Source organism: Leptodactylus fuscus, chromosome 4 (genome assembly GCF_031893055.1).
Source record: "Leptodactylus fuscus isolate aLepFus1 chromosome 4, aLepFus1.hap2, whole genome shotgun sequence".
In the NCBI taxonomy this organism is placed as follows: Eukaryota; Metazoa; Chordata; class Amphibia; order Anura; family Leptodactylidae; genus Leptodactylus; species Leptodactylus fuscus.
Genome location: NC_134268.1, coordinates 208,459,936 through 208,485,779, shown reverse-complemented (window position 1 = coordinate 208,485,779; position 25,844 = coordinate 208,459,936). Strand labels below are relative to the sequence as shown.

Sequence of the window (25,844 nt, the reverse complement as noted above, 5' to 3'; positions counted from 1 at the left end):
AAATGGTACCTCAATGAGGTTTGACCAAGGCACCAGGGACCTTGTTTTACCACCAGGTGCTCCTTGTTGGAGACGGGACCTCTCAATACTGAGCCGGTGCGGTGTTGTACAGGAGCTGCCTTGATGGTGATGCAGGCTACGACTCAGGAGTCCAGGGTCGTAGGGTAAACCAAACATCCTTTTTTTTTTTTTTTTTTTAATACGCCAACAGATTCACCAGCAGCCTTGCAAGATGGATACAGCATACAGTTCAATAGACAGTGTCGTAGACTTTAGAGACTTGCCAAGGGTTCTTTAGACTCTGCAGTACTGGATGTACTTTTCTGCTCTCCTCCTCTCATACCACTCCTTAACTCAGCAGATAGGGGACATAGCGGGGCTATGATTCCAGATAGGGAAAACCCGGGTACCTGGAAGGTAGGCCCGTATTCAAGACTCCTGTCGGGTACCTCTGTAGCTCCTAATGGCACGGACACAGATGTCGCTCGGTGACACAAGTTCTCTTACTAACTTGGAGACTGTCTCCGGATATACCTGGAATAAGATGGCTTGGTTCTTTAGTTGCTAGGATGAGTTCTCCTACTGTGCCACTCAGCAGGGCGTATGCAAGATGGCTGCTGGACTCTGAACTCTGCAACTGAAGACTAGACTTGGACTTCTAGGCCTCTGGACCTCTGGACTAACTTTGCTACAGCTACATGAAAATATAAACCCTTTCTTCAACTCTGCCCACTGGCCTGTGACTGGTCATGAGGTAGTAATCGTATATACACAGAGAAATGGCAGACATATTGCATTTACCATAGACATACAGAAGACAAGACGATCAAGACAACCTGCAGGTACCAATGACAAACACAAAAACGTTTAGCAGCATGCTCTGGGATGCTGCACACACAACTTGTTCTTGCTTATTTCATTGGGGGACACCGCACCATGGGTATAGCCCTGGCCACTAGGAGCCTGACTCTAGGAATTAAAAAACATGTTGGCTCCGTCTCTGGACAATACCTTCTCCACGGACACATTGCTAACCAGTTTTAACCTAGTGTCTGTAGGATGCAGACTTGACCTGACTCAGGCCTTTCTGCCTTTCATTGTTTTTCTTTTTCTTTCAGGTGCAGGAAGGTCTTCAACATGTGCGCCATACTAGTTGAAACCCCCTGTGGGTGCAGCGCTCTGTAAAAGAGCGCCTTGCTGGTCACCTAGTCCCTACTTGCCACATCATCGGTTGGTAGGTTGGTGGCTGCCACACCATGTCCGAGGTCCACAGAAGGGGAGACCTTGTGGTGCCTGTAGATGGCAGATAAGGTGAGTAAGCAAGAACTACCCCAAACCACCTAGCTCCTCCCCAAGGGCCCCTCTTCTGGGCCCCTCTTCCTGTGTAGCCCTAGCCTTAGGAGAGAATAGCTAATCTGCAATACCAGATACAGCCTGTTGACAAGAGTGGCACTGTTTGCAGAATTTTTTTTTTTTTTTTTTTCTAAATATGTAAAACCTCTTTAAGTATTCTGCATATGGGCATAGTGAGGAAACCACAAATTCGAAAGTATTGGAGTACAAACATCTTGTATAATACTCCAATCTATAGAAAGGCCATGACCAGGACACCATGATTGGTGAAAAATGTTTGGAAGCCTGGTCTAATGTAAAGTCTATGAACACATGGGCATAAGGCACAGACCTCCGTACAGTCTCTGGGGTCCAAGTGGATCAGACTCATATATTACAAGGAATGTGTGAACGAAATTCATGATGATGTCATTGCTAGTGATTGTAGTGACATCATAGCTTTAGTAGTCATGTTCACTAGAGATGAGTGAACAGTGTTCTATCGAACTCATGTTCGATCGGATATTAGGCTGTTCGGCATGTTCGAATCGAATCGAACACCGCGTGGTAAAGTGCGCCATTACTCGATTCCCCTCCCACCTTCCCTGGCGCCTTTTTTGCTCCAATAACAGCGCAGGGTAGGTGGGACAGGAACTACGACACCGGTGACGTTGAAAAAAGTAGGCAAAACCCATTGGCTGCCGAAAACATGTGACCTCTAATTTAAAAGAACAGCGCCGCCCAGGTTCGCGTCATTCTGAGCTTGCAATTCACCGAGGACGGAGGTTTCCGTCCAGCTAGCTAGGGCTTAGATTCTGGGTAGGCAGGGACAGGCTAGGATAGGAAGGAGAAGACAACCAACAGCTCTTGTAAGAGCTAAATTCCAGGGAGAAGCTTGTCAGTGTAACGTGGCACTGACGGGCTCAATCGCCGCAACCCAGCTTTCCGCGGATACTGAATGGAATACACTGACAGTGTATTCCCGTATACCCGATATATACCCCGATACCCGTTCCAACGGTGTGCCCCCCCACCTTCACCCCAGAAATACCCTGCAAGTCCCCTAGCAATAGAATTGGGGCTATATACACCCACAATTTTTACTACTGCCATATAGTGCCATTGTCTGACTGGGAATTCAAAGAATATATTGGGAATACAAATACCCTCATTTCTTGCTACTGCCATATAGTGCCAGTGTCTGACTGGGAATTCAAAGAATATATTGGGGTTACGTGCACCCACAATTTTTACTACTGGTATACAGTGCCATTGTCTGACTGGGAATTCAAAGAGTATATTGGGAATACAAATACCCTCATTTCTTGCTACTGCCATATAGTGCCAGTTTCTGACTGGGAATTCAAAGAATATATTGGGGTTACGTGCACCCACAATTTTTACTACTGGTATACAGTGCCATTGTCTGACTGGGAATTCAAAGAGTATATTGGGAATACAAATACCCTCATTTCTTGCTACTGCCATATAGTGCCAGTTTCTGACTGGGAATTCAAAGAATATATTGGGGTTACGTGCACCCACAATTTTTACTACTGGTATACAGTGCCATTGTCTGACTGGGAATTCAAAGAGTATATTGGGAATACAAATACCCTCATTTCTTGCTACTGCCATATAGTGCCAGTGTCTGACTGGGAATTCAAAGAATATATTGGGGTTACGTGCACCCACAATTTTTACTACTGGTATACAGTGCCATTGTCTGACTGGGAATTCAAAGAGTATATTGGGAATACAAATACCCTCATTTCTTGCTACTGCCATATAGTGCCAGTTTCTGACTGGGAATTCAAAGAATATATTGGGGTTACGTGCACCCACAATTTTTACTACTGGTATACAGTGCCATTGTCTGACTGGGAATTCAAAGAATATATTGGGGTTATAAATACCCTCATTTCTTGCTACTGCCATATAGTGCCAGTTTCTGACTGGGAATTCAAAGAATATATTGGGGTTACGTGCACCCACAATTTTTACTACTGGTATACAGTGCCAATTTCTAACTAGGAATTCAAAATGCGCAAGGCTCCCGGAAAGGGACGTGGACGAGGCCGTGGGCGAGGTCGGGGGAATGGTTCTGGGGAGCAAGGTAGCAGTGAAGCCACAGGGCGTCCCGTGCCTACTCCTGTGGGGCAGCAAGCATTGCGCCACTCCACAGTGCCAGGGTTGCTTGCCACATTAACTAAACTGCAGGGTACAAACCTTAGTAGGCCCGAGAACCAGGAACAGGTCTTGCAATGGCTGTCAGAGAACGCTTACAGCACATTGTCCAGCAGCCAGTCAGACTCTGCCTCCTCTCCTCCTATTACCCAACAGTCTTGTCTTCCTTCCTCCCAAAATTCCGAAGCTTTACAGAACAATAACCCAAACTGTCCCTGCTCCCCAGAGCTGTTCTCCGCTCCTTTCATTGTCCCTCAACCTGCCTCTCCACGTCACGATTCCACGAACCTAACAGAGGAGCATCTGTGTCCAGATGCTCAAACACTAGAGTCTCCTCCATCTCCGTTCGATTTGGTGGTGGATGACCAGCAACCCACCCTCATCGACGATGATGTGACGCAGTTGCCGTCAGGGCATCCAGTTGACCGGCGCATTGTGCGGGAGGAGGAGATGAGACAGGAGTTGGAAGAGGAAGTGGTGGATGATGAGGACACTGACCCGACCTGGACAGGGGGGATGTCAAGCGGGGAAAGTAGTGTGGATGTTGAGGCAGGTGCAGCACCAAAAAGGGTAGCTAGAGGCAGAGGCAGAGGTCAGCAGCTTAGGCGAAGCCAGGCCACACCCGGAATCTCCCAAGATGTTCCAGTTCGTACCCAGCCCCGAAAAACTCCCACCTCGAGGGCACGTTTCTCGAAGGTGTGGAGTTTTTTCAAGGAATGCGCCGAGGACAGATATAGTGTTGTCTGCACAATTTGCCTCTCGAAATTGATTAGGGGCTCTGAGAAGAGCAACCTGTCCACCACTTCAATGCGCCGTCATTTGGAATCCAAGCACTGGAATCAGTGGCAGGCAGCAACGGCAGGACAAAGGCCGCCTGCCGTTCACGCCACTGCCACTGCCTCTGCCACTGCCTCTGCGTCTGCCACTGCCACTGCTGACTGTGCTGGCGATGCACTCCAGAGGACGAGCCAGGACACCACTTCATCTGCCTCCGCCACTTTGTTGACTTCTACCTCATCCTCCCCTGGTCCTGTCTTATCTCCTTCTCCTGCACCATCAAAGGCACCATCAGGCGTTTCTTTACAACAACCCACCATCTCTCAGACATTGGAGCGGCGGCAGAAATACACTGCTAACCACCCACACGCGCAAGCCTTGAACGCCAACATCGCTAAACTGCTGGCCCAGGAGATGTTGGCGTTCCGGCTTGTTGAAACTCCCGCCTTCCTGGACCTGATGGCAACTGCGGCACCTCGCTATGCCGTCCCTAGCCGTCACTACTTCTCCCGGTGTGCCGTCCCCGCCTTGCACCAGCACGTGTCACTCAACATCAGGCGGGCCCTTAGTTCCGCGCTTTGCACAAAGGTCCACTTGACCACCGACGCGTGGACAAGTGCATGCGGACAGGGACGCTACATTTCACTGACGGCACACTGGGTGAATGTAGTTGAGGCTGGGACTGCTTCCCAAACTGGCCCGGTGTACCTCGTCTCCCCGCCTAACATTCCTGGCAGGGACATGAGAAGAACACCCCCCTCCTCCTCCTCCTCTACCGCCTCCTCCTCCGCCACCGCCTCCTCCTCCGCCACCGCCTCCTCCTCCGCTGTTAGATTGACCCCAGCTACGAGTTGGAAACGTTGCAGCACTGGCGTTGGTAGACGTCAGCAGGCTGTGCTGAAGCTGATCAGCTTGGGGGACAGACAGCACACTGCCTCCGAGGTGAGGGATGCCCTCCTCGATGAGACGGCAATATGGTTTGAGCCGCTGCACCTGGGCCCAGGCATGGTCGTTTGTGATAACGGCCGGAACCTGGTAGCAGCTCTGGAGCTTGCCGGACTCCAACATGTTCCATGCCTGGCCCACGTCTTCAACCTAGTGGTGCAACGTTTCCTAAAGAGCTACCCCAATGTTCCAGAGCTACTGGTGAAAGTGCGGCGCATGTGCGCCCACTTTCGCAAGTCGACAGTAGCCGCTGCTAGCTTAAAATCTCTCCAGCAACGCCTGCATGTGCCACAACACCGGCTTTTGTGCGACGTCCCCACACGCTGGAACTCAACGTTTCAGTTGTTGAATAGAGTGGTTGAGCAGCAGAGACCTTTGATGGAATACCAGCTACAAAACCCTAGGGTGCCACAAAGTCAGCTGCCTCAGTTTCACATCCATGAGTGGCCATGGATGAGAGACCTTTGTGACATCCTACGGGTCTTTGAGGAGTCCACAAGGAGGGTGAGCTCTGAGGATGCGATGGTGAGCCTTACAATCCCGCTCTTGTGTGTTCTGAGAGAATCCCTGATTGACATCAGGGATAACTCAGATCACACAGAGGAGTTAGGGATAGCATCCGATCCGTCACAGCTGGAGAGTAGGTCCACACATCTGTCCGCTTCACTGCGTTTAATGGAGGAGGAGGAGGAGGAGGAGGAGGAAGAAGAGTTGTCCGATGATGTGATGGTGATACAGGAGGCTTCCGGGCAACTTCGAATCGTCCCATTGTTGCAGCGCGGATGGGTAGACATGGAGGATGAGGAGGAAATGGAGATTGAACTTTCCGGTGGGGCCAGAGGAGTCATGCCAACTAACACTGTGGCAGACATGGCTGAGTTCATGTTGGGGTGCTTTACAACCGACAAGCGTATTGTCAAAATCATGGAGGACAACCAGTACTGGATCTTTGCTATCCTTGACCCCCGGTATAAAAACAACATCTCGTCTTTTATTCCGGTAGAGGGGAGGGCCAATCGCATCAATGCTTGCCACAGGCAATTGGTGCAGAATATGATGGAGATGTTTCCAGCATGTGACGTTGGCGGCAGGGAGGGCAGTTCCTCCAGTAGGCAACCAAGTTCTCACCGGTCCACACAAACGAGGGGCACACTGTCTAAGGTCTGGGACACCTTGATGGCACCCCCTCGCCAAAGTGCCGCCACGGAGGGTCCTAGTGTCACCAGGCGTGAGAAGTATAGGCGCATGTTGCGGGAATACCTTTCCGACCACAGCCCTGTCCTCTCCGACCCCTCTGCGCCCTACACGTATTGGGTGTCGAAGTTGGACCTGTGGCTTGAACTTGCCCTATATGCCTTGGAGGTGCTGTCCTGTCCTGCCGCCAGCGTCCTATCTGAGAGGGTGTTCAGTGCAGCCGGTGGCATCATCACTGACAAGCGCACCCGTCTGTCAGCTGAGAGTGCCGACCGGCTCACTTTAATAAAAATAAACCACCACTGGATAGAGCCTTCATTTTTGTGCCCACCTGTGTAAAGCACCCCAACATGAAACTCCATGTCTGTACTCAACCTCTCCAATTCCTCCGCATCCTCATACTCATCCACCATAAGCGTTGCACAATTCTGCTAATACTAGGCTCCCTCCAACATGATTTCCCCCAACTCTGCTGGTTAGAGGCTCCCTCCACCCTGATTTCCACCAACTCTGCTGGTTAGAGGCTCCCTCCACCCTGCTTTCCCACAACTCTGCTGGTTAGAGGCTCCCTCCACCATGAATTTGCCCAAACTGGGCTGTTTAGAGGCTCCCTCCACCATGAATCGGTCCAAACTGGGTTTTTTAGAGGCTCCCTCCACCATCAATTGGTCCAAACTGGGCTGTTTAGAGGCTCCCTCCACCATGAATTTGCCCAAACTGGGCTGTTTAGCGGCTCCCTCCACCATTAATTGGTCCAAACTGGGCTGGTTAGAGGCTCCCTCCACCATGAATTTCCCAAAACTTGGCTGTTTAGAGGCTCCCTCCACCATGAATTGGTCCAAACTGGGGTTTTTAGAGGCTCCCTCCACCATGAATTGGTCCAAACTTGGCTGTTTAGAGGCTCCCTCCACCATTAATTGGTCCAAACTGGGCTGGTTAGAGGCTCCCTCCACCATGAATTGGTCCAAACTGGGCTGGTTAGAGGCTCCCTCCACCATTAATTGGTCCAAACTGGGCTGGTTAGAGGCTCCCTCCACCATGAATTTGCCCAAACTGGGCTGTTTAGAGGCTCCCTCCACCATGAATTTTCCCAAACTGGGCTGGTTAGAGGCTCCCTCCACCATGAATTGGTCCAAACTGGGGTTTTTAGAGGCTCCCTCCACCATGAATTGGTCCAAACTTGGCTGTTTAGAGGCTCCCTCCACCATTAATTGGTCCAAACTGGGCTGGTTAGAGGCTCCCTCCACCATGAATTGGTCCAAACTGGGTTTTTTAGAGGCTCCCTCCACCATGAATTTGCCCAAACTGGGCTGTTTAGAGGCTCCCTTCACCATGAATTGGTCCAAACTGGGCTGGTTAGAGGCTCCCTCCACCATGAATTTCCCAAAACTTGGCTGTTTAGAGGCTCCCTCCACCATTAATTGGTCCAAACTGGGCTGGTTAGAGGCTCCCTCCACCATTAATTGGTCCAAACTGGGCTGGTTAGAGGCTCCCTCCACCATTAATTGGTCCAAACTGGGCTGGTTAGAGGCTCCCTCCACCATGAATTTGCCCAAGCTGGGCTGTTTAGAGGCTCCCTCCACCATGAATTTGCCCAAACTGGGCTGGTTAGAGGCTCCCTCCACCATGAATTGGTCCAAACTGGGGTTTTTAGAGGCTCCCTCCACCATGAATTGGTCCAAACTTGGCTGTTTAGAGGCTCCCTCCACCATTAATTGGTCCAAACTGGGCTGGTTAGAGGCTCCCTCCACCATGAATTGGTCCAAACTGGGTTTTTTAGAGGCTCCCTCCACCATGAATTTGCCCAAACTGGGCTGTTTAGAGGCTCCCTCCACCATGAATTTCCCAAAACTTGGCTGTTTAGAGGCTCCCTCCACCATGAATTGGTCCAAACTGGGCTGGTTAGAGGCTCCCTCCACCATGAATTGGTCCAAACTGGGTTTTTTAGAGGCTCCCTCCACCATGAATTTGCCCAAACTGGGCTGTTTAGAGGCTCCCTCCACCATGAATTGGTCCAAACTGGGCTGGTTAGAGGCTCCCTCCACCATGAATTGGTCCAAACTGGGCTGGTTAGAGGCTCCCTCCACCATGAATTTCCCAAAACTTGGCTGTTTAGAGGCTCCCTCCACCATTAATTGGTCCAAACTGGGCTGGTTAGAGGCTCCCTCCACCATGAATTGGTCCAAACTGGGCTGGTTAGAGGCTCCCTCCACCATTAATTGGTCCAAACTGGGCTGGTTAGAGGCTCCCTCCACCATGAATTTGCCCAAACTGGGCTGTTTAGAGGCTCCCTCCACCATGAATTTTCCCAAACTGGGCTGGTTAGAGGCTCCCTCCACCATGAATTGGTCCAAACTGGGGTTTTTAGAGGCTCCCTCCACCATGAATTGGTCCAAACTTGGCTGTTTAGAGGCTCCCTCCACCATTAATTGGTCCAAACTGGGCTGGTTAGAGGCTCCCTCCACCATGAATTGGTCCAAACTGGGTTTTTTAGAGGCTCCCTCCACCATGAATTTGCCCAAACTGGGCTGTTTAGAGGCTCCCTCCACCATGAATTGGTCCAAACTGGGCTGGTTAGAGGCTCCCTCCACCATGAATTTCCCAAAACTTGGCTGTTTAGAGGCTCCCTCCACCATTAATTGGTCCAAACTGGGCTGGTTAGAGGCTCCCTCCACCATTAATTGGTCCAAACTGGGCTGGTTAGAGGCTCCCTCCACCATTAATTGGTCCAAACTGGGCTGGTTAGAGGCTCCCTCCACCATGAATTTGCCCAAGCTGGGCTGTTTAGAGGCTCCCTCCACCATGAATTTGCCCAAACTGGGCTGGTTAGAGGCTCCCTCCACCATGAATTGGTCCAAACTGGGGTTTTTAGAGGCTCCCTCCACCATGAATTGGTCCAAACTGGGGTTTTTAGAGGCTCCCTCCACCATGAATTGGTCCAAACTTGGCTGTTTAGAGGCTCCCTCCACCATTAATTGGTCCAAACTGGGCTGGTTAGAGGCTCCCTCCACCATGAATTGGTCCAAACTGGGTTTTTTAGAGGCTCCCTCCACCATGAATTTGCCCAAACTGGGCTGTTTAGAGGCTCCCTCCACCATGAATTTCCCAAAACTTGGCTGTTTAGAGGCTCCCTCCACCATGAATTGGTCCAAACTGGGCTGGTTAGAGGCTCCCTCCACCATGAATTGGTCCAAACTGGGTTTTTTAGAGGCTCCCTCCACCATGAATTTGCCCAAACTGGGCTGTTTAGAGGCTCCCTCCACCATGAATTGGTCCAAACTGGGCTGGTTAGAGGCTCCCTCCACCATGAATTGGTCCAAACTGGGCTGGTTAGAGGCTCCCTCCACCATGAATTTCCCAAAACTTGGCTGTTTAGAGGCTCCCTCCACCATTAATTGGTCCAAACTGGGCTGGTTAGAGGCTCCCTCCACCATGAATTGGTCCAAACTGGGCTGGTTAGAGGCTCCCTCCACCATTAATTGGTCCAAACTGGGCTGGTTAGAGGCTCCCTCCACCATGAATTTGCCCAAACTGGGCTGTTTAGAGGCTCCCTCCACCATGAATTTGCCCAAACTGGGCTGGTTAGAGGCTCCCTCCACCATGAATTGGTCCAAACTGGGGTTTTTAGAGGCTCCCTCCACCATGAATTGGTCCAAACTTGGCTGTTTAGAGGCTCCCTCCACCATTAATTGGTCCAAACTGGGCTGGTTAGAGGCTCCCTCCACCATGAATTGGTCCAAACTGGGTTTTTTAGAGGCTCCCTCCACCATGAATTTGCCCAAACTGGGCTGTTTAGAGGCTCCCTCCACCATGAATTGGTCCAAACTGGGCTGGTTAGAGGCTCCCTCCACCATGAATTTCCCAAAACTTGGCTGTTTAGAGGCTCCCTCCACCATTAATTGGTCCAAACTGGGCTGGTTAGAGGCTCCCTCCACCATTAATTGGTCCAAACTGGGCTGGTTAGAGGCTCCCTCCACCATTAATTGGTCCAAACTGGGCTGGTTAGAGGCTCCCTCCACCATGAATTTGCCCAAACTGGGCTGTTTAGAGGCTCCCTCCACCATGAATTTGCCCAAACTGGGCTGGTTAGAGGCTCCCTCCACCATGAATTGGTCCAAACTGGGGTTTTTAGAGGCTCCCTCCACCATGAATTGGTCCAAACTTGGCTGTTTAGAGGCTCCCTCCACCATTAATTGGTCCAAACTGGGCTGGTTAGAGGCTCCCTCCACCATGAATTGGTCCAAACTGGGTTTTTTAGAGGCTCCCTCCACCATGAATTTGCCCAAACTGGGCTGTTTAGAGGCTCCCTCCACCATGAATTGGTCCAAACTGGGCTGGTTAGAGGCTCCCTCCACCATGAATTTCCCAAAACTTGGCTGTTTAGAGGCTCCCTCCACCATTAATTGGTCCAAACTGGGCTGGTTAGAGGCTCCCTCCACCATGAATTGGTCCAAACTGGGTTTTTTAGAGGCTCCCTCCACCATGAATTTGCCCAAACTGGGCTGTTTAGAGGCTCCCTCCACCATGAATTGGTCCAAACTGGGCTGGTTAGAGGCTCCCTCCACCATGAATTTCCCAAAACTTGGCTGTTTAGAGGCTCCCTCCACCATTAATTGGTCCAAACTGGGCTGGTTAGAGGCTCCCTCCACCATGAATTGGTCCAAACTGGGTTTTTTAGAGGCTCCCTCCACCATGAATTTGCCCAAACTGGGCTGTTTAGAGGCTCCCTCCACCATGAATTGGTCCAAACTGGGCTGGTTAGAGGCTCCCTCCACCATGAATTTCCCAAAACTTGGCTGTTTAGAGGCTCCCTCCACCATTAATTGGTCCAAACTGGGCTGGTTAGAGGCTCCCTCCACCATGAATTGGTCCAAACTGGGTTTTTTAGAGGCTCCCTCCACCATGAATTTGCCCAAACTGGGCTGTTTAGAGGCTCCCTCCACCATGAATTGGTCCAAACTGGGCTGGTTAGAGGCTCCCTCCACCATGAATTTCCCAAAACTTGGCTGTTTAGAGGCTCCCTCCACCATTAATTGGTCCAAACTGGGCTGGTTAGAGGCTCCCTCCACCATTAATTGGTCCAAACTGGGCTGGTTAGAGGCTCCCTCCACCATTAATTGGTCCAAACTGGGCTGGTTAGAGGCTCCCTCCACCATGAATTTGCCCAAACTGGGCTGTTTAGAGGCTCCCTCCACCATGAATTTGCCCAAACTGGGCTGGTTAGAGGCTCCCTCCACCATGAATTGGTCCAAACTGGGGTTTTTAGAGGCTCCCTCCACCATGAATTGGTCCAAACTTGGCTGTTTAGAGGCTCCCTCCACCATTAATTGGTCCAAACTGGGCTGGTTAGAGGCTCCCTCCACCATGAATTGGTCCAAACTGGGTTTTTTAGAGGCTCCCTCCACCATGAATTTGCCCAAACTGGGCTGTTTAGAGGCTCCCTCCACCATGAATTGGTCCAAACTGGGCTGGTTAGAGGCTCCCTCCACCATGAATTTCCCAAAACTTGGCTGTTTAGAGGCTCCCTCCACCATTAATTGGTCCAAACTGGGCTGGTTAGAGGCTCCCTCCACCATGAATTTGCCCAAACTGGGCTGTTTAGAGGCTCCCTCCACCATGAATTTGCCCAAACTGGGCTGGTTAGAGGCTCCCTCCACCATGAATTGGTCCAAACTGGGGTTTTTAGAGGCTCCCTCCACCATGAATTGGTCCAAACTTGGCTGTTTAGAGGCTCCCTCCACCATTAATTGGTCCAAACTGGGCTGGTTAGAGGCTCCCTCCACCATGAATTGGTCCAAACTGGGCTGGTTAGTGGCTCCCTCCACCATTAATTGGTCCAAACTGGGCTGGTTAGAGGCTCCCTCCACCATGAATTTGCCCAAACTGGGCTGTTTAGAGGCTCCCTCCACCATGAATTTTCCCAAACTGGGCTGGTTAGAGGCTCCCTCCACCATGAATTGGTCCAAACTGGGGTTTTTAGAGGCTCCCTCCACCATGAATTGGTCTAAACTTGGCTGTTTAGAGGCTCCCTCCACCATTAATTGGTCCAAACTGGGCTGGTTAGAGGCTCCCTCCACCATGAATTGGTCCAAACTGGGTTTTTTAGAGGCTCCCTCCACCATGAATTTGCCCAAACTGGGCTGTTTAGAGGCTCCCTCCACCATGAATTGGTCCAAACTGGGCTGGTTAGAGGCTCCCTCCACCATGAATTTCCCAAAACTTGGCTGTTTAGAGGCTCCCTCCACCATTAATTGGTCCAAACTGGGCTGGTTAGAGGCTCCCTCCACCATTAATTGGTCCAAACTGGGCTGGTTAGAGGCTCCCTCCACCATTAATTGGTCCAAACTGGGCTGGTTAGAGGCTCCCTCCACCATGAATTTGCCCAAGCTGGGCTGTTTAGAGGCTCCCTCCACCATGAATTTGCCCAAACTGGGCTGTTTAGAGGCTCCCTCCACCATTAATTGGTCCAAACTGGGCTGGTTAGAGGCTCCCTCCACCATGAATTTGCCCAAACTGGCCTGTTTAGAGGCTCCCTCCACCATGAATTTGCCCAAACTGGGCTGGTTAGAGGCTCCCTCCACCATGAATTGGTCCAAACTGGGGTTTTTAGAGGCTCCCTCCACCATGAATTGGTCCAAACTTGGCTGTTTAGAGGCTCCCTCCACCATGAATTGGTCCAAACTGGGCTGGTTAGAGGCTCCCTCCACCATTAATTGGTCCAAACTGGGCTGGTTAGAGGCTCCCTCCACCATGAATTGGTCCAAACTGGGTTTTTTAGAGGCTCCCTCCACCATGAATTTGCCCAAACTGGGCTGTTTAGAGTCTCCCTCCACCATGAATTGGTCCAAACTGGGCTGGTTAGAGGCTCCCTCCACCATGAATTGGTCCAAAGTGGGCTGGTTAGAGGCTCCCTCCACCATGAATTTCCCAAAACTTGGCTGTTTAGAGGCTCCCTCCACCATTAATTGGTCCAAACTGGGCTGGTTAGAGGCTCCCTCCACCATGAATTGGTCCAAACTGGGCTGGTTAGAGGCTCCCTCCACCATTAATTGGTCCAAACTGGGCTGGTTAGAGGCTCCCTCCACCATGAATTTGCCCAAACTGGGTTGTTTAGAGGCTCCCTCCACCATGAATTTGCCCAAACTGGGCTGGTTAGAGGCTCCCTCCACCATGAATTGGTCCAAACTGGGGTTTTTAGAGGCTCCCTCCACCATGAATTGGTCCAAACTTGGCTGTTTAGAGGCTCCCTCCACCATTAATTGGTCCAAACTGGGCTGGTTAGAGGCTCCCTCCACCATGAATTGGTCCAAACTGGGTTTTTTAGAGGCTCCCTCCACCATGAATTTGCCCAAACTGGGCTGTTTAGAGGCTCCCTCCACCATGAATTGGTCCAAACTGGGCTGGTTAGAGGCTCCCTCCACCATGAATTTCCCAAAACTTGGCTGTTTAGAGGCTCCCTCCACCATTAATTGGTCCAAACTGGGCTGGTTAGAGGCTCCCTCCACCATTAATTGGTCCAAACTGGGCTGGTTAGAGGCTCCCTCCACCATTAATTGGTCCAAACTGGGCTGGTTAGAGGCTCCCTCCACCATGAATTTGCCCAAACTGGGCTGTTTAGAGGCTCCCTCCACCATGAATTTGCCCAAACTGGGCTGGTTAGAGGCTCCCTCCACCATGAATTGGTCCAAACTGGGGTTTTTAGAGGCTCCCTCCACCATGAATTGGTCCAAACTTGGCTGTTTAGAGGCTCCCTCCACCATTAATTGGTCCAAACTGGGCTGGTTAGAGGCTCCCTCCACCATGAATTGGTCCAAACTGGGTTTTTTAGAGGCTCCCTCCACCATGAATTTGCCCAAACTGGGCTGTTTAGAGGCTCCCTCCACCATGAATTGGTCCAAACTGGGCTGGTTAGAGGCTCCCTCCACCATGAATTTCCCAAAACTTGGCTGTTTAGAGGCTCCCTCCACCATTAATTGGTCCAAACTGGGCTGGTTAGAGGCTCCCTCCACCATGAATTGGTCCAAACTGGGTTTTTTAGAGGCTCCCTCCACCATGAATTTGCCCAAACTGGGCTGTTTAGAGGCTCCCTCCACCATGAATTGGTCCAAACTGGGCTGGTTAGAGGCTCCCTCCACCATGAATTTCCCAAAACTTGGCTGTTTAGAGGCTCCCTCCACCATTAATTGGTCCAAACTGGGCTGGTTAGAGGCTCCCTCCACCATGAATTGGTCCAAACTGGGTTTTTTAGAGGCTCCCTCCACCATGAATTTGCCCAAACTGGGCTGTTTAGAGGCTCCCTCCACCATGAATTGGTCCAAACTGGGCTGGTTAGAGGCTCCCTCCACCATGAATTTCCCAAAACTTGGCTGTTTAGAGGCTCCCTCCACCATTAATTGGTCCAAACTGGGCTGGTTAGAGGCTCCCTCCACCATGAATTGGTCCAAACTGGGTTTTTTAGAGGCTCCCTCCACCATGAATTTGCCCAAACTGGGCTGTTTAGAGGCTCCCTCCACCATGAATTGGTCCAAACTGGGCTGGTTAGAGGCTCCCTCCACCATGAATTTCCCAAAACTTGGCTGTTTAGAGGCTCCCTCCACCATTAATTGGTCCAAACTGGGCTGGTTAGAGGCTCCCTCCACCATTAATTGGTCCAAACTGGGCTGGTTAGAGGCTCCCTCCACCATTAATTGGTCCAAACTGGGCTGGTTAGAGGCTCCCTCCACCATGAATTTGCCCAAACTGGGCTGTTTAGAGGCTCCCTCCACCATGAATTTGCCCAAACTGGGCTGGTTAGAGGCTCCCTCCACCATGAATTGGTCCAAGCTGGGGTTTTTAGAGGCTCCCTCCACCATGAATTGGTCCAAACTTGGCTGTTTAGAGGCTCCCTCCACCATTAATTGGTCCAAACTGGGCTGGTTAGAGGCTCCCTCCACCATGAATTGGTCCAAACTGGGTTTTTTAGAGGCTCCCTCCACCATGAATTTGCCCAAACTGGGCTGTTTAGAGGCTCCCTCCACCATGAATTGGTCCAAACTGGGCTGGTTAGAGGCTCCCTCCACCATGAATTTCCCAAAACTTGGCTGTTTAGAGGCTCCCTCCACCATTAATTGGTCCAAACTGGGCTGGTTAGAGGCTCCCTCCACCATGAATTTGCCCAAACTGGCCTGTTTAGAGGCTCCCTCCACCATGAATTTGCCCAAACTGGGCTGGTTAGAGGCTCCCTCCACCATGAATTGGTCCAAACTGGGGTTTTTAGAGGCTCCCTCCACCATGAATTGGTCCAAACTTGGCTGTTTAGAGGCTCCCTCCACCATGAATTGGTCCAAACTGGGCTGGTTAGAGGCTCCCTCCACCATTAATTGGTCCAAACTGGGCTGGTTAGAGGCTCCCTCCACCATGAATTTGCCCAAACTGGGCTGTTTAGAGGCTCCCTCCACCATGAATTTGCCCAAACTGGGCTGGTTAGAGGCTCCTTCCACCATGAATTGGTCCAAACTGGGGTTTTTAGAGGCTCCCTCCACCATGAATTGGTCCAAACTTGGCTGTTTAGAGGCTCCCTCCACCATTAATTGGTCCAAACTGGGCTGGTTAGAGGCTCCCTCCACCATTAATTGGTCCAAACTGGGCTGGTTAGAGGCTCCCTACACCATTAATTGGTCCAAACTGGGCTGGTTAGAGGCTCCCTCCACCATTAATTGGTCCAAACTGGGCTGGTTAGAGGCTCCCTCCACCATGAATTTGCCCAAACTGGGCTGGTTAGAGACTCCCTCCACCATGAATTGGTCCAAACTGGGTTTTTTAGAGGCTCCCTCCACCATGAATTTGCCCAAACTGGGCTGGTTAGAGGCTCCCTCCACCATGAATTTGCCCAAACTGGGCTGGTTAGAGGCTCCCTCCACCATGAATTGGTCCAAACTGGGGTGTTTAGAGGCTCCCTCCACCATGAATTTGCCCAAACTCTGCTGGTTAGAGGCTCAATCCACCCTGATTTTCAAAACAAATGTTGGTGCCAACCTCAACTTACTACAAGGGCCAAATTCACTGCTGGTGACAAGCTCTCCTCACTGCAAGTGCCAAATACACATGTTTCAAGGTGTTTTCCTACTGTCAGAGAGGTGGTATTGAGTGTGTAAAGTGTGTAGTTGTTAGGCTGTGATGTTGGGGTAATAGAGGGTCTTTGGTGTGTTAGATGCCCCCAGACATGCTTCCCCTGCTGTCCCAGTGTCATTCCAGAGGTGTTGGCATCATTTCCTGGGGTGTCATAGTGGACTTGGTGACCCTCCAGACACGGATTTGGGTTTCCCCCTTAACAAGTATCTGTTCCCCATAGACTATAATGGGGTTCGAAACCCGTTCGAACACACGAACATTGAGCGGCTGTTCGAATCGAATTTCGAACCTCGAACATTTTAGTGTTCGCTCATCTCTAATGTTCACCTTTAGGATGTTTAGTGGGAATATTGGATTTTCTTTATACCTTTTTATGTTTTGGGGGGGGGAACTTGTAGAAGGACTTGTAAAATTTAATGGCCGACTAGTATTGAGTAGAACCTGTAATCTATGTACGATTCAGGAAATACCACATTTATATGGTTATTTACTTTTTAACTCCTTAACGAAAATCGAAAATTTTGCAAAACTTTTTTTTTTTCTAAAAAGTCAGATAGTAATATCGTGTGTGGATCAGTCCAGGAATATTGCACTCCTTTGGCTTTGGCCCAACATTAGTATGACGAAACCCCCCATCTCCGCAGCCCTTTAGCTTCTGACAGATGTACTTGGTTTCCTGCTACTTACCCCCCTTTCCCCAGTTGCTTCCCATTTTTCAGACTTCCCTAAACAGAATATAAAGTTCCCTATTTTCAGCTCCTTCTGCGCAACTAAAGCGAATCCAAAAACAAAAATATATTCAAAAAGTTCACGACAGTAAGTGCAAATTCACACGTATACATGGGGCGAGGCTAGGGGCGACGGGCACCACTGTAATCCTATAAATCAGGAGTAAGAGAGAAGTGGGGAGGAAAGGTAAAAAAATATGTAAGTTCCAGTGATGTGCAAAAGTTTTTGGCAGGCGTGCAAAAAATTACTGCACTGAAGGAGTTTGAGGAAATAGAAAGGTTAATAGTTCATTTTTGTGAAGTGAATAAAGAAAAGAGAAATGTAAATCCTAACAATATTCGGCGTGACCTTTGCCCTTTGCCTTCCATCAGTTCTTCTCGGTACTTGCAGACAGTTTTTGGCAGGGAGGTTGTTCCTGCCGCCATCTTGGAGAACTAATCTTCTGTGGATGTTGCCTTGCTCCAATCTGTCTGTTTTCTTCTTGTCATCCCAGACAGACTGGAGGATGATGAGATCAGGGCTCTGCGGGGGCCGGATCATCACTTCCAGGACTCTTCCTCTAGGGGCAAAGGTCACACCAAATATTGAGACTCCCTTTTAAGGTTCCATTATGATTTCCACTACATGTTCTCCCAGAGAAAGCATCTCCTACAGTAGTGTGAACAAGTCCAAAAAAATGTGGAGCTGCTTAAAATTTTTTTTTTTTTTTAGAACATTCATACAGATTGAGAGGCTTCACCCCAGTTGAGTTTCTATATAACATATGAGGAGATTGGAGACAGTGTGGTCTTTGTGTGATGTACAATTGCTTTATTTTTAATCTATGAATATATAATTCAGGTTTTTATTCTCATGAATGATCAGAATTGACTTTTAGCACAACAATGCAGTTCTTATTCATCTCACTGGGGTACGAGGCGTGTCACGCCTCAGCAATGTTCAGTTTCATTTCCTTTCTGGCTCCTTCTATATAACATGTCCTCTCCAGCAGCAGAACTGAGGAAATAGAATCCGGTGGATTTGCTCCAAATCTCCTAATAAATCATTAATTGTGTATCAATCATGTACAGCCGATCCCACTACCAACATCATGTCTCATTCTGACTATCTGAGTTCCTATCTGTCTAATCTCTCCCCACAAAATGGACACCTTCTCTGTCATCTTGGAGTTTTTATACTGCTTATGAGTCACTAGTAACTTTAGGTCTAATGTTTGGCGATTCCTGGTCATAAGAGCCCCTTCCCCTTTCTTTTTCGCATGGCACCTGTCATTTTAGTTGTTCAGTATGAATCAAACTGCAAAATTAGCTAAAAAATTCATAATGAGCCTCAAACTATACAAACCAGTTACCTCATCTCTACTAAGCATGTTCTGGTTATGTAGGGTAGGGGTGTGTAGATAGTTATTGCACAAAAGCTATTTTTGGTCATATTAGAGCCAAATGACCTATAAATGGATAAACCCCTCCCCCGAGGAGCAAAATAAGGACAAAAAAAACAGATCGGGGTTCATATAAAGTTACGTCATTGACTTATTCATAACTCTCTACCTAATTTTATTCTCTAAGAATTTGATGAATGATTTAGTTGGACATGGAATGTTTTAGGATTTCCAACAAATATAACCGCAGCATCCAAACATGACCACAGAATCCAAGGGTTTCTTCCATGCTACATGTCCCCCTTGGACTCCCCCGTAGGAGAATTTGGGGGTGCCATTGTGATTCAAAATTTAAAAAAAATACTGATACTCACCTGTCCTGGGCTCCGCATCCACTCCGAAGCTCTTCTGGCCGGTGACTGAGGTCCTGCTCCCCAGACCTCACTGATGGAGCCTGTGATGGGGCTCCTGCAGTCATGTGGAGCGTGCTGGTGTTATGTCATCAGCGCACCCCATGTGACCACTGAGGCCCAATCACAGGCCCCAAGACTAATGTCTGGGGAGCAGGACCTCAGTCACCGACCAGAAGAGCTCTGGAGTGGATGCAGAGCCCAGGACAGGTGGGTATCAGTATTTTTTATTTTTAATTATGACAGCACTCCCTAAAAAAAGTTGCGGGGGACCGATTGGGACCCAGGGGTGAACCTAGCTTTTATGCCGCCTGAGTTGGATGACAGAAAGTCCCCCCCCCCCCGAGGGGGCGGAGCGGAGGGGGCGGAGCGAATGGGGGGGGGGGGGGTGAAGGGGGCGGGGCGTGAGCAGGCAGGGAGAGGACCTACTCTCTGCCTGAGCGTGAGGGGGGGCTGGTGGAGCAGCGCTGCGTCCACAGGACCTCCCCAATCCACCGCTCGCTTCCCGTGCTGGGCTGCCGAGACGGTGACGCTAAGCCAGTTCAGGACAGCTTGTCCTGGACTGGCTTAGGTCAGCAAAAATGCTGCCCCCCTGGGGGCCCGGCATAGTGCCGCCTGAAGCGGTCGCTTCAGGTCGCCTCATGGGAAGTGCGGCGCTGTTGGGACCCCAATATATATAATAAAACCGCTGGCTTCTCAGGCGTCGACAGCTCCGACCAGAGGTGTTAGAAGACAGTATCAGTTGTTACATATGGCAGTTTCTGTGTGCGCACCATGCTTCCGTGTGGTTTGCAGGAAATCCTTTACTGGCAGCGCTGTACTGTTAGGGCGGATGTCTGGAAGGGGTTAATGTGATATGCCATGAATTAATTCGGATCGAATCAAATAGTTTTGGAAAATTCGCCCATCTCTACTAAATACCAACAATTTTTAACTTTTTTTTATCAGTGACCTAAATCAAATTACAAAATAATTCCAAAGAAATCTGAAATAATGAACTGAGTAACAGGTGTGCCCCGGCTGGTTGAGGTTTTTTGATGATATTATGTAATAATGGTGAAGGGAAGTTACTGCAGATTATGTGGCTCTTAGGACTGGGAGGTCCTGTTAGGTCCCATGTGACCATATAGTCCGTTATTATACATAGGTCACGTTTTGGGATGTCACAATCTTCCTACTGGGACCTGTAACAGGACTTGCTTGGTGCAGAGATATTCATGTGGGACCTGGACAGAATAATGCGATATATACAATGACTGCCTCCATATTACTCACACTTCTATACCTTATGTGGCCGCCTGGTCTGCTGGGTAAGTTACACTGTACTTACATGTGCTAGAGTGGGGGTTATAGATATGTCTGGACATATAGGCAGTCTATATATATGTCTGATATGACCATGATGGGCTTGGTTGGGGGTATAGGTCACCTACCTAAGATGCTGTAGAATCTTAGGCACCCCAGCTGCTGCGGAACCTCATTACACACTCCTGATCTGCAACAGACCCAATTTTTTCCAAATGATGAGAGAGTTTCACACGAACCTATGATGGGCATGAATCTCTCCTCACTCCAAGTTCTGCAGCAGCTGTGGTATATACAATAAGGTCCAGGGTGCCCAGGGTATAAGGACTGGACATGGCTGACAGGATCAGCAAGAGCATATAGGAGTGTCACTGTAATAACCTAATAAAATTCTGTCTGCCTACAGTTGACACTTTTGCATTAAAATGTATTAATAAAATTCATGTTATTTTTTAGGAGCCAAAACATTATTAATCTACAATGTCCCCGACAAGCGATGTCTACAAGCAAAGGATTCTGCCCTCGTCATGGCTGAATGTAATGAGAATTCTATTCTGCAGAAATTTCAATGGATTTCTGAGGAGCAGCTTATAAATGTAGGGACATCACACTGTCTGTCTGTAGCGTCTATAACAGAAGGGTCAGCAGTGGGGCTGCATACATGTGACCGAAACAGTCACCTCCAGAAATGGCAATGTAAAAATGAGACTTTGTTTGGAGTCACCAATGGTGATCTATACATGACCTGCAGAGATAGAAAGAAAATCATCATCTCCAATAGCACAGGAGACGGGAGCCAATGGAGAATCTATTCTACAAAGGAGGATTTATGTAGTAATTCTTATGAAGGTAAGGAGAAGATGGACAAAGACCATGTGGTCAATCTAGTCTGCCCTTGTATTAGTGTCTTTATTATCATATAACCCTATATATATCACAGAGCTCAGCTTCTCCCCTCTATTATATAACCTATATATCACAGGAGCTCAGCTTCTCTCCTCTATCATATAACCCTATATATCACAGAGCTCAGCTTCTCTCCTCTATCATATAACCCTATATATCACAGAGCTCAGCTTCTCTCCTCTATCATATAACCCTATATATCACAGAGCTCAGCTTCTCTCCTCTATCATATAACCTATATATCACAGAGCTCAGCTTCTCTCCTCTATCATATAACCCTATATATCACCGAGCTCAGCTTCTCTCCTCTATCATATAACCCTATATATCACAGAGCTCAGCTTCTCTCCTCTATCACATAACCCTATATATCACAGAGCTCAGCTTCTCTCCTCTATCATATAACCCTGTATATCACCGAGCTCAGCTTCTCTCCTCTATCATATAACCCTATATATCACAGAGCTCAGCTTCTCTCCTCTATCACATAACCCTATATATCACAGAGCTCAGCTTCTCTCCTCTATCATATAACCCTATATAACACAGAGCTCAGCTTCTCTCCTCTATCATATAACCCTATATATCACAGAGCTCAGCTTCTCTCCTCTATCATATAACCCTATATATCACAGAGCTCAGCTTCTCCCCTCTATTATATAACCTATATATCACAGAGCTCAGCTTCTCTCCTCTATCATATAACCCTATATATCACAGAGCTCAGCTTCTCCCCTCTATTATATAACCTATATATCACAGAGCTCAGCTTCTCTACTCTATCATATAACCCTATATATCACAGAGCTAAGCTTCTCTCCTCTATCATATAACCCTATATATCACAGAGCTCAGCTTCTCTCCTCTATCATATAACCCTATATATCACAGAGCTCAGCTTCTCTCCTCTATCATATAACCCTATATATCACAGAGCTCAGCTTCTCTCCTCTATCATATAACCCTATATATCACAGAGCTCAGCTTCTCTCCTCTATCACATAACCCTATATATCACAGAGCTCAGCTTCTCTCCTCTATCATATAACCCTATATATCACAGAGCTCAGCTTCTCTCCTCTATCATATAACCCTATATATCACAGAGCTCAGCTTCTCCCCTCTATTATATAACCTATATATCACAGGAGCTCAGCTTCTCTCCTCTATCATATAACCCTATATATCACAGAGCTCAGCTTCTCTCCTCTATCATATAACCTTATATATCACAGAGCTCAGCTTCTCTCCTCTATCATATAACCCTATATATCACAGAGCTCAGCTTCTCTCCTCTATCATATAACCTATATATCACAGAGCTCAGCTTCTCTCCTCTATCATATAACCCTATATATCACCGAGCTCAGCTTCTCTCCTCTATCATATAACCCTATATATCACAGAGCTCAGCTTCTCTCCTCTATCACATAACCCTGTATATCACAGAGCTCAGCTTCTCTCCTCTATCATATAACCCTGTATATCACCGAGCTCAGCTTCTCTCCTCTATCACATAACCCTATATATCACAGAGCTCAGCTTCTCTCCTCTATCACATAACCCTATATATCACAGAGCTCAGCTTCTCTCCTCTATCATATAACCCTATATAACACAGAGCTCAGCTTCTCTCCTCTATCATATAACCCTATATATCACAGAGCTCAGCTTCTCTCCTCTATCATATAACCCTATATATCACAGAGCTCAGCTTCTCCCCTCTATTATATAACCTATATATCACAGAGCTCAGCTTCTCTCCTCTATCATATAACCCTATATATCACAGAGCTCAGCTTCTCCCCTCTATTATATAACCTATATATCACAGAGCTCAGCTTCTCTCCTCTATCATATAACCCTATATATCACAGAGCTCAGCTTCTCTCCTCTATCATATAACCCTATATATCACAGAGCTCAGCTTCTCTCCTCTATCATATAACCCTATATATCACAGAGCTCAGCTTCTCTCCTCTATCATATAACCCTATATATCACAGAGCTCAGCTTCTCTCCTGTATCATATAACCTATATATCACAGAGCTCAGCTTCTCGCCCTTATTTTGATACCCAGTCACTGCATCCATTTTTTATATTAGTTTTGCTTTGACTTGTCGCTCCATCTTACTCTTGCTAAGATTTTGAGGTTTTACAATAAGACCAGAAACAATTATGTGCTAAGGCCACAATGTGTTGTATATTCACAATGAATAATATTACATTAGATATTGATACTACCATTAGGACAATGATGTAATTTGGTTTTCCACAGAAATATACACTCTGAGGGGGAATAGTAATGGTCGGCCCTGCAAGTTCCCTTTCAAGTTCAACAACAAGGTTTATGTAGACTGTACAAGTGATGGACGATCTGATGGAAGACCCTGGTGCTCTACAACCTCAGATTATGACACAGACAAATTGTTTGGATTTTGTCCATCTACGTGTAAGTGTAATGGTCAATTATAGTGATAAATTTCCCTATAAAAGATATATCTTTCCTTACCTTTCCTCTGAGTTGCATATGTCCAGATATTTGCTTCACAAAATGACAACATTCTCAAACAACATGCTTTTGTGATATTCTGTCACAAGACGTCTGTCTTTTATGTCTCTACATATGGCCTGTTCTCTGCCCATTCTGTCTTAGTCTACACAGTAAAGCTGACAGGTGTGAAGTCAGAAGTGTCCACCTATGCTGAGTGGTCTAGCAGGCATTGTAAAAACTGGAATATTACAAAATTGTTTCCTAACACCAATAGTAATCAAATGTAATAAAAAAAAAAATCACTTGATTATAAATGACTTTCGGATTATCGTCTCTTTAATATCACACATTTTTCTTCTCAGCCACCTCTGATGGTTTGTGGACAATAGATTCTTTTACTGGCGCCAACTATCAGATTAACTCTGATTCAGCCCTCACTTGGTACCAAGCCAGAAGAAGCTGCCAGCAACAAGACGCAGAACTGCTGAGTATAACCGAACTACACGAACAATCATTCATTGCAGGTAAGAACCGAGGTAGAGAAGAATCAGAAGGGACACGTCAGATCTACAGGAATTAGGAAAGAAAAGGAGCCTAACACATGTATCTACCATATATACTCGAGCATAAGCAGAATTTTTCTGCACAGTTTTTGTGCTGAAAAAGCCCCCCTCGGCTTATACTGGAGTCAGCAAAAAAAAAAAAAAAAAAAAAAAATTTGTTTAGGAGGGGGGGAGGTCTATGACCAGCCGCGATATCAATGTATAGAATCTCCCATAAAATAGTGGGAAAAAAAGAAGCTTTAATTTTTTTTTTTTTAAAAAGTTGTAAATCCCTCCTTTCCCTAGAATACATTCAAAAGTAGAAAATTACTATGAAACACAAACACATTAGGTCTCCCTGTGACTGAGAATGCCCGGTCTACTGAATGTAGGGGATCTGCAGTGCTCCTGTTCTGTCTGGAAGGGGTTAATAGGAGCACTGCAGATCCCCTATAGTCAGCCAGGCTGAATTCCAAGTGTGTGTGTGGGGGGGAAACAGTCCTCAAGCTCAGGGAAGGGGCAGACAGACAACCAAAACACCCCCTCCCCTTCCCCAGCAACTACTGCACCCAAACACTTCGACCATTTTAATTTTTGAAATTTTCCAGTAGCTGCTGCATTTCCCCCCTCGGCTTATACTCGAGTCAATAAGTTTTCCCAGTTTTTTGTGGTAAAATTAGGGGGGTCGGCTTATACTCGAGTATATACGCGTAATTTATGAGAGGAATATCAAGATATGTTCTCTTCACTCATCAGGTTAGGAATGTCTGCGTATAGTTCTATCCATCTGCCATGTAACTATGTCCGGGGTGGATATTAGGGTGGTCTATTAAGCACAACATTATCTGGCTGTAGAGGTGATAGGGGGCGGGAGGTGGAGGGAGCCTCTCCTTCTTGTTCTAATCCTACTCGCAGCCAGGGAAAGTGGAGTCACCAGCACCACCTGCGCACAGATTCTATAATCTTCCGTCTGATCCCCGGTTCACATCTGTGCTTGGTATTCTGTTCGGGGAGTCTGCTTGGGAACCCCTCGAAAAGAATACCGAACGCAATAAAAAGCAACCGATTCCAAACTGCTGGATGCTGGATTTTCTTCAGTTTGGAATCGGTTGTTTTTTTGGGGACATAGTCCATCCTCTATCCGTGCAACACAGGACGAAAACTGGTTATCATAGCAGGGTGAGCTGGAAATTTACATACTACTGCATTAAAAAGCAGTCAGCAAAGAAACCACATGGACCCCAAAGACTATAATGGGGTCCGTGCGTTTTCCACGTGGTGTCCGTGGAAAACTGCAAGCACCACTTTTCTCCCCACATGATTCATGCGGACATTGTGCGGAAAACACACAGACCCCATCATAGTCTATGGACTCTGTGTGGTTTCTTTGCTAACTGCTTTTTAATTCGATCGGTATTCCTTTCGAGGGGTTCCCAAGCAGACTCCCCGAACGAAATACCAAACACAGATGTGAACCGGCTCTTAGTCATGGTAGATATGGCCATGTACCCATGGTATGGAGGGGAGCTAT

The 25,844-nt window shown here is 48.0% G+C and overlaps 1 protein-coding gene and 1 pseudogene across 1 annotated transcript in view; both read left to right on the top strand.

Annotated features, from left to right (window-relative positions):
- The window catches only part of LOC142201102 (macrophage mannose receptor 1-like), a 50,606-nt pseudogene extending 49,421 nt beyond the window's left edge, over positions 1 to 1,185 (top strand).
- Positions 1,186 to 20,258: 19,073 nt separating this feature from the next.
- Positions 20,259 to 25,844, top strand: part of LOC142200938 (macrophage mannose receptor 1-like) — a 58,728-nt gene continuing 53,142 nt past the window's right edge. The window contains exons 1-4 of the mRNA XM_075271685.1: positions 20,259 to 20,375; positions 20,827 to 21,219; positions 23,556 to 23,729; positions 24,134 to 24,295. Coding sequence (XP_075127786.1) covers positions 20,318 to 20,375; positions 20,827 to 21,219; positions 23,556 to 23,729; positions 24,134 to 24,295 — 787 coding nt within the window. The 5' untranslated portion in view covers positions 20,259 to 20,317. The remainder of the gene's footprint in view (positions 20,376 to 20,826; positions 21,220 to 23,555; positions 23,730 to 24,133; positions 24,296 to 25,844) is intronic.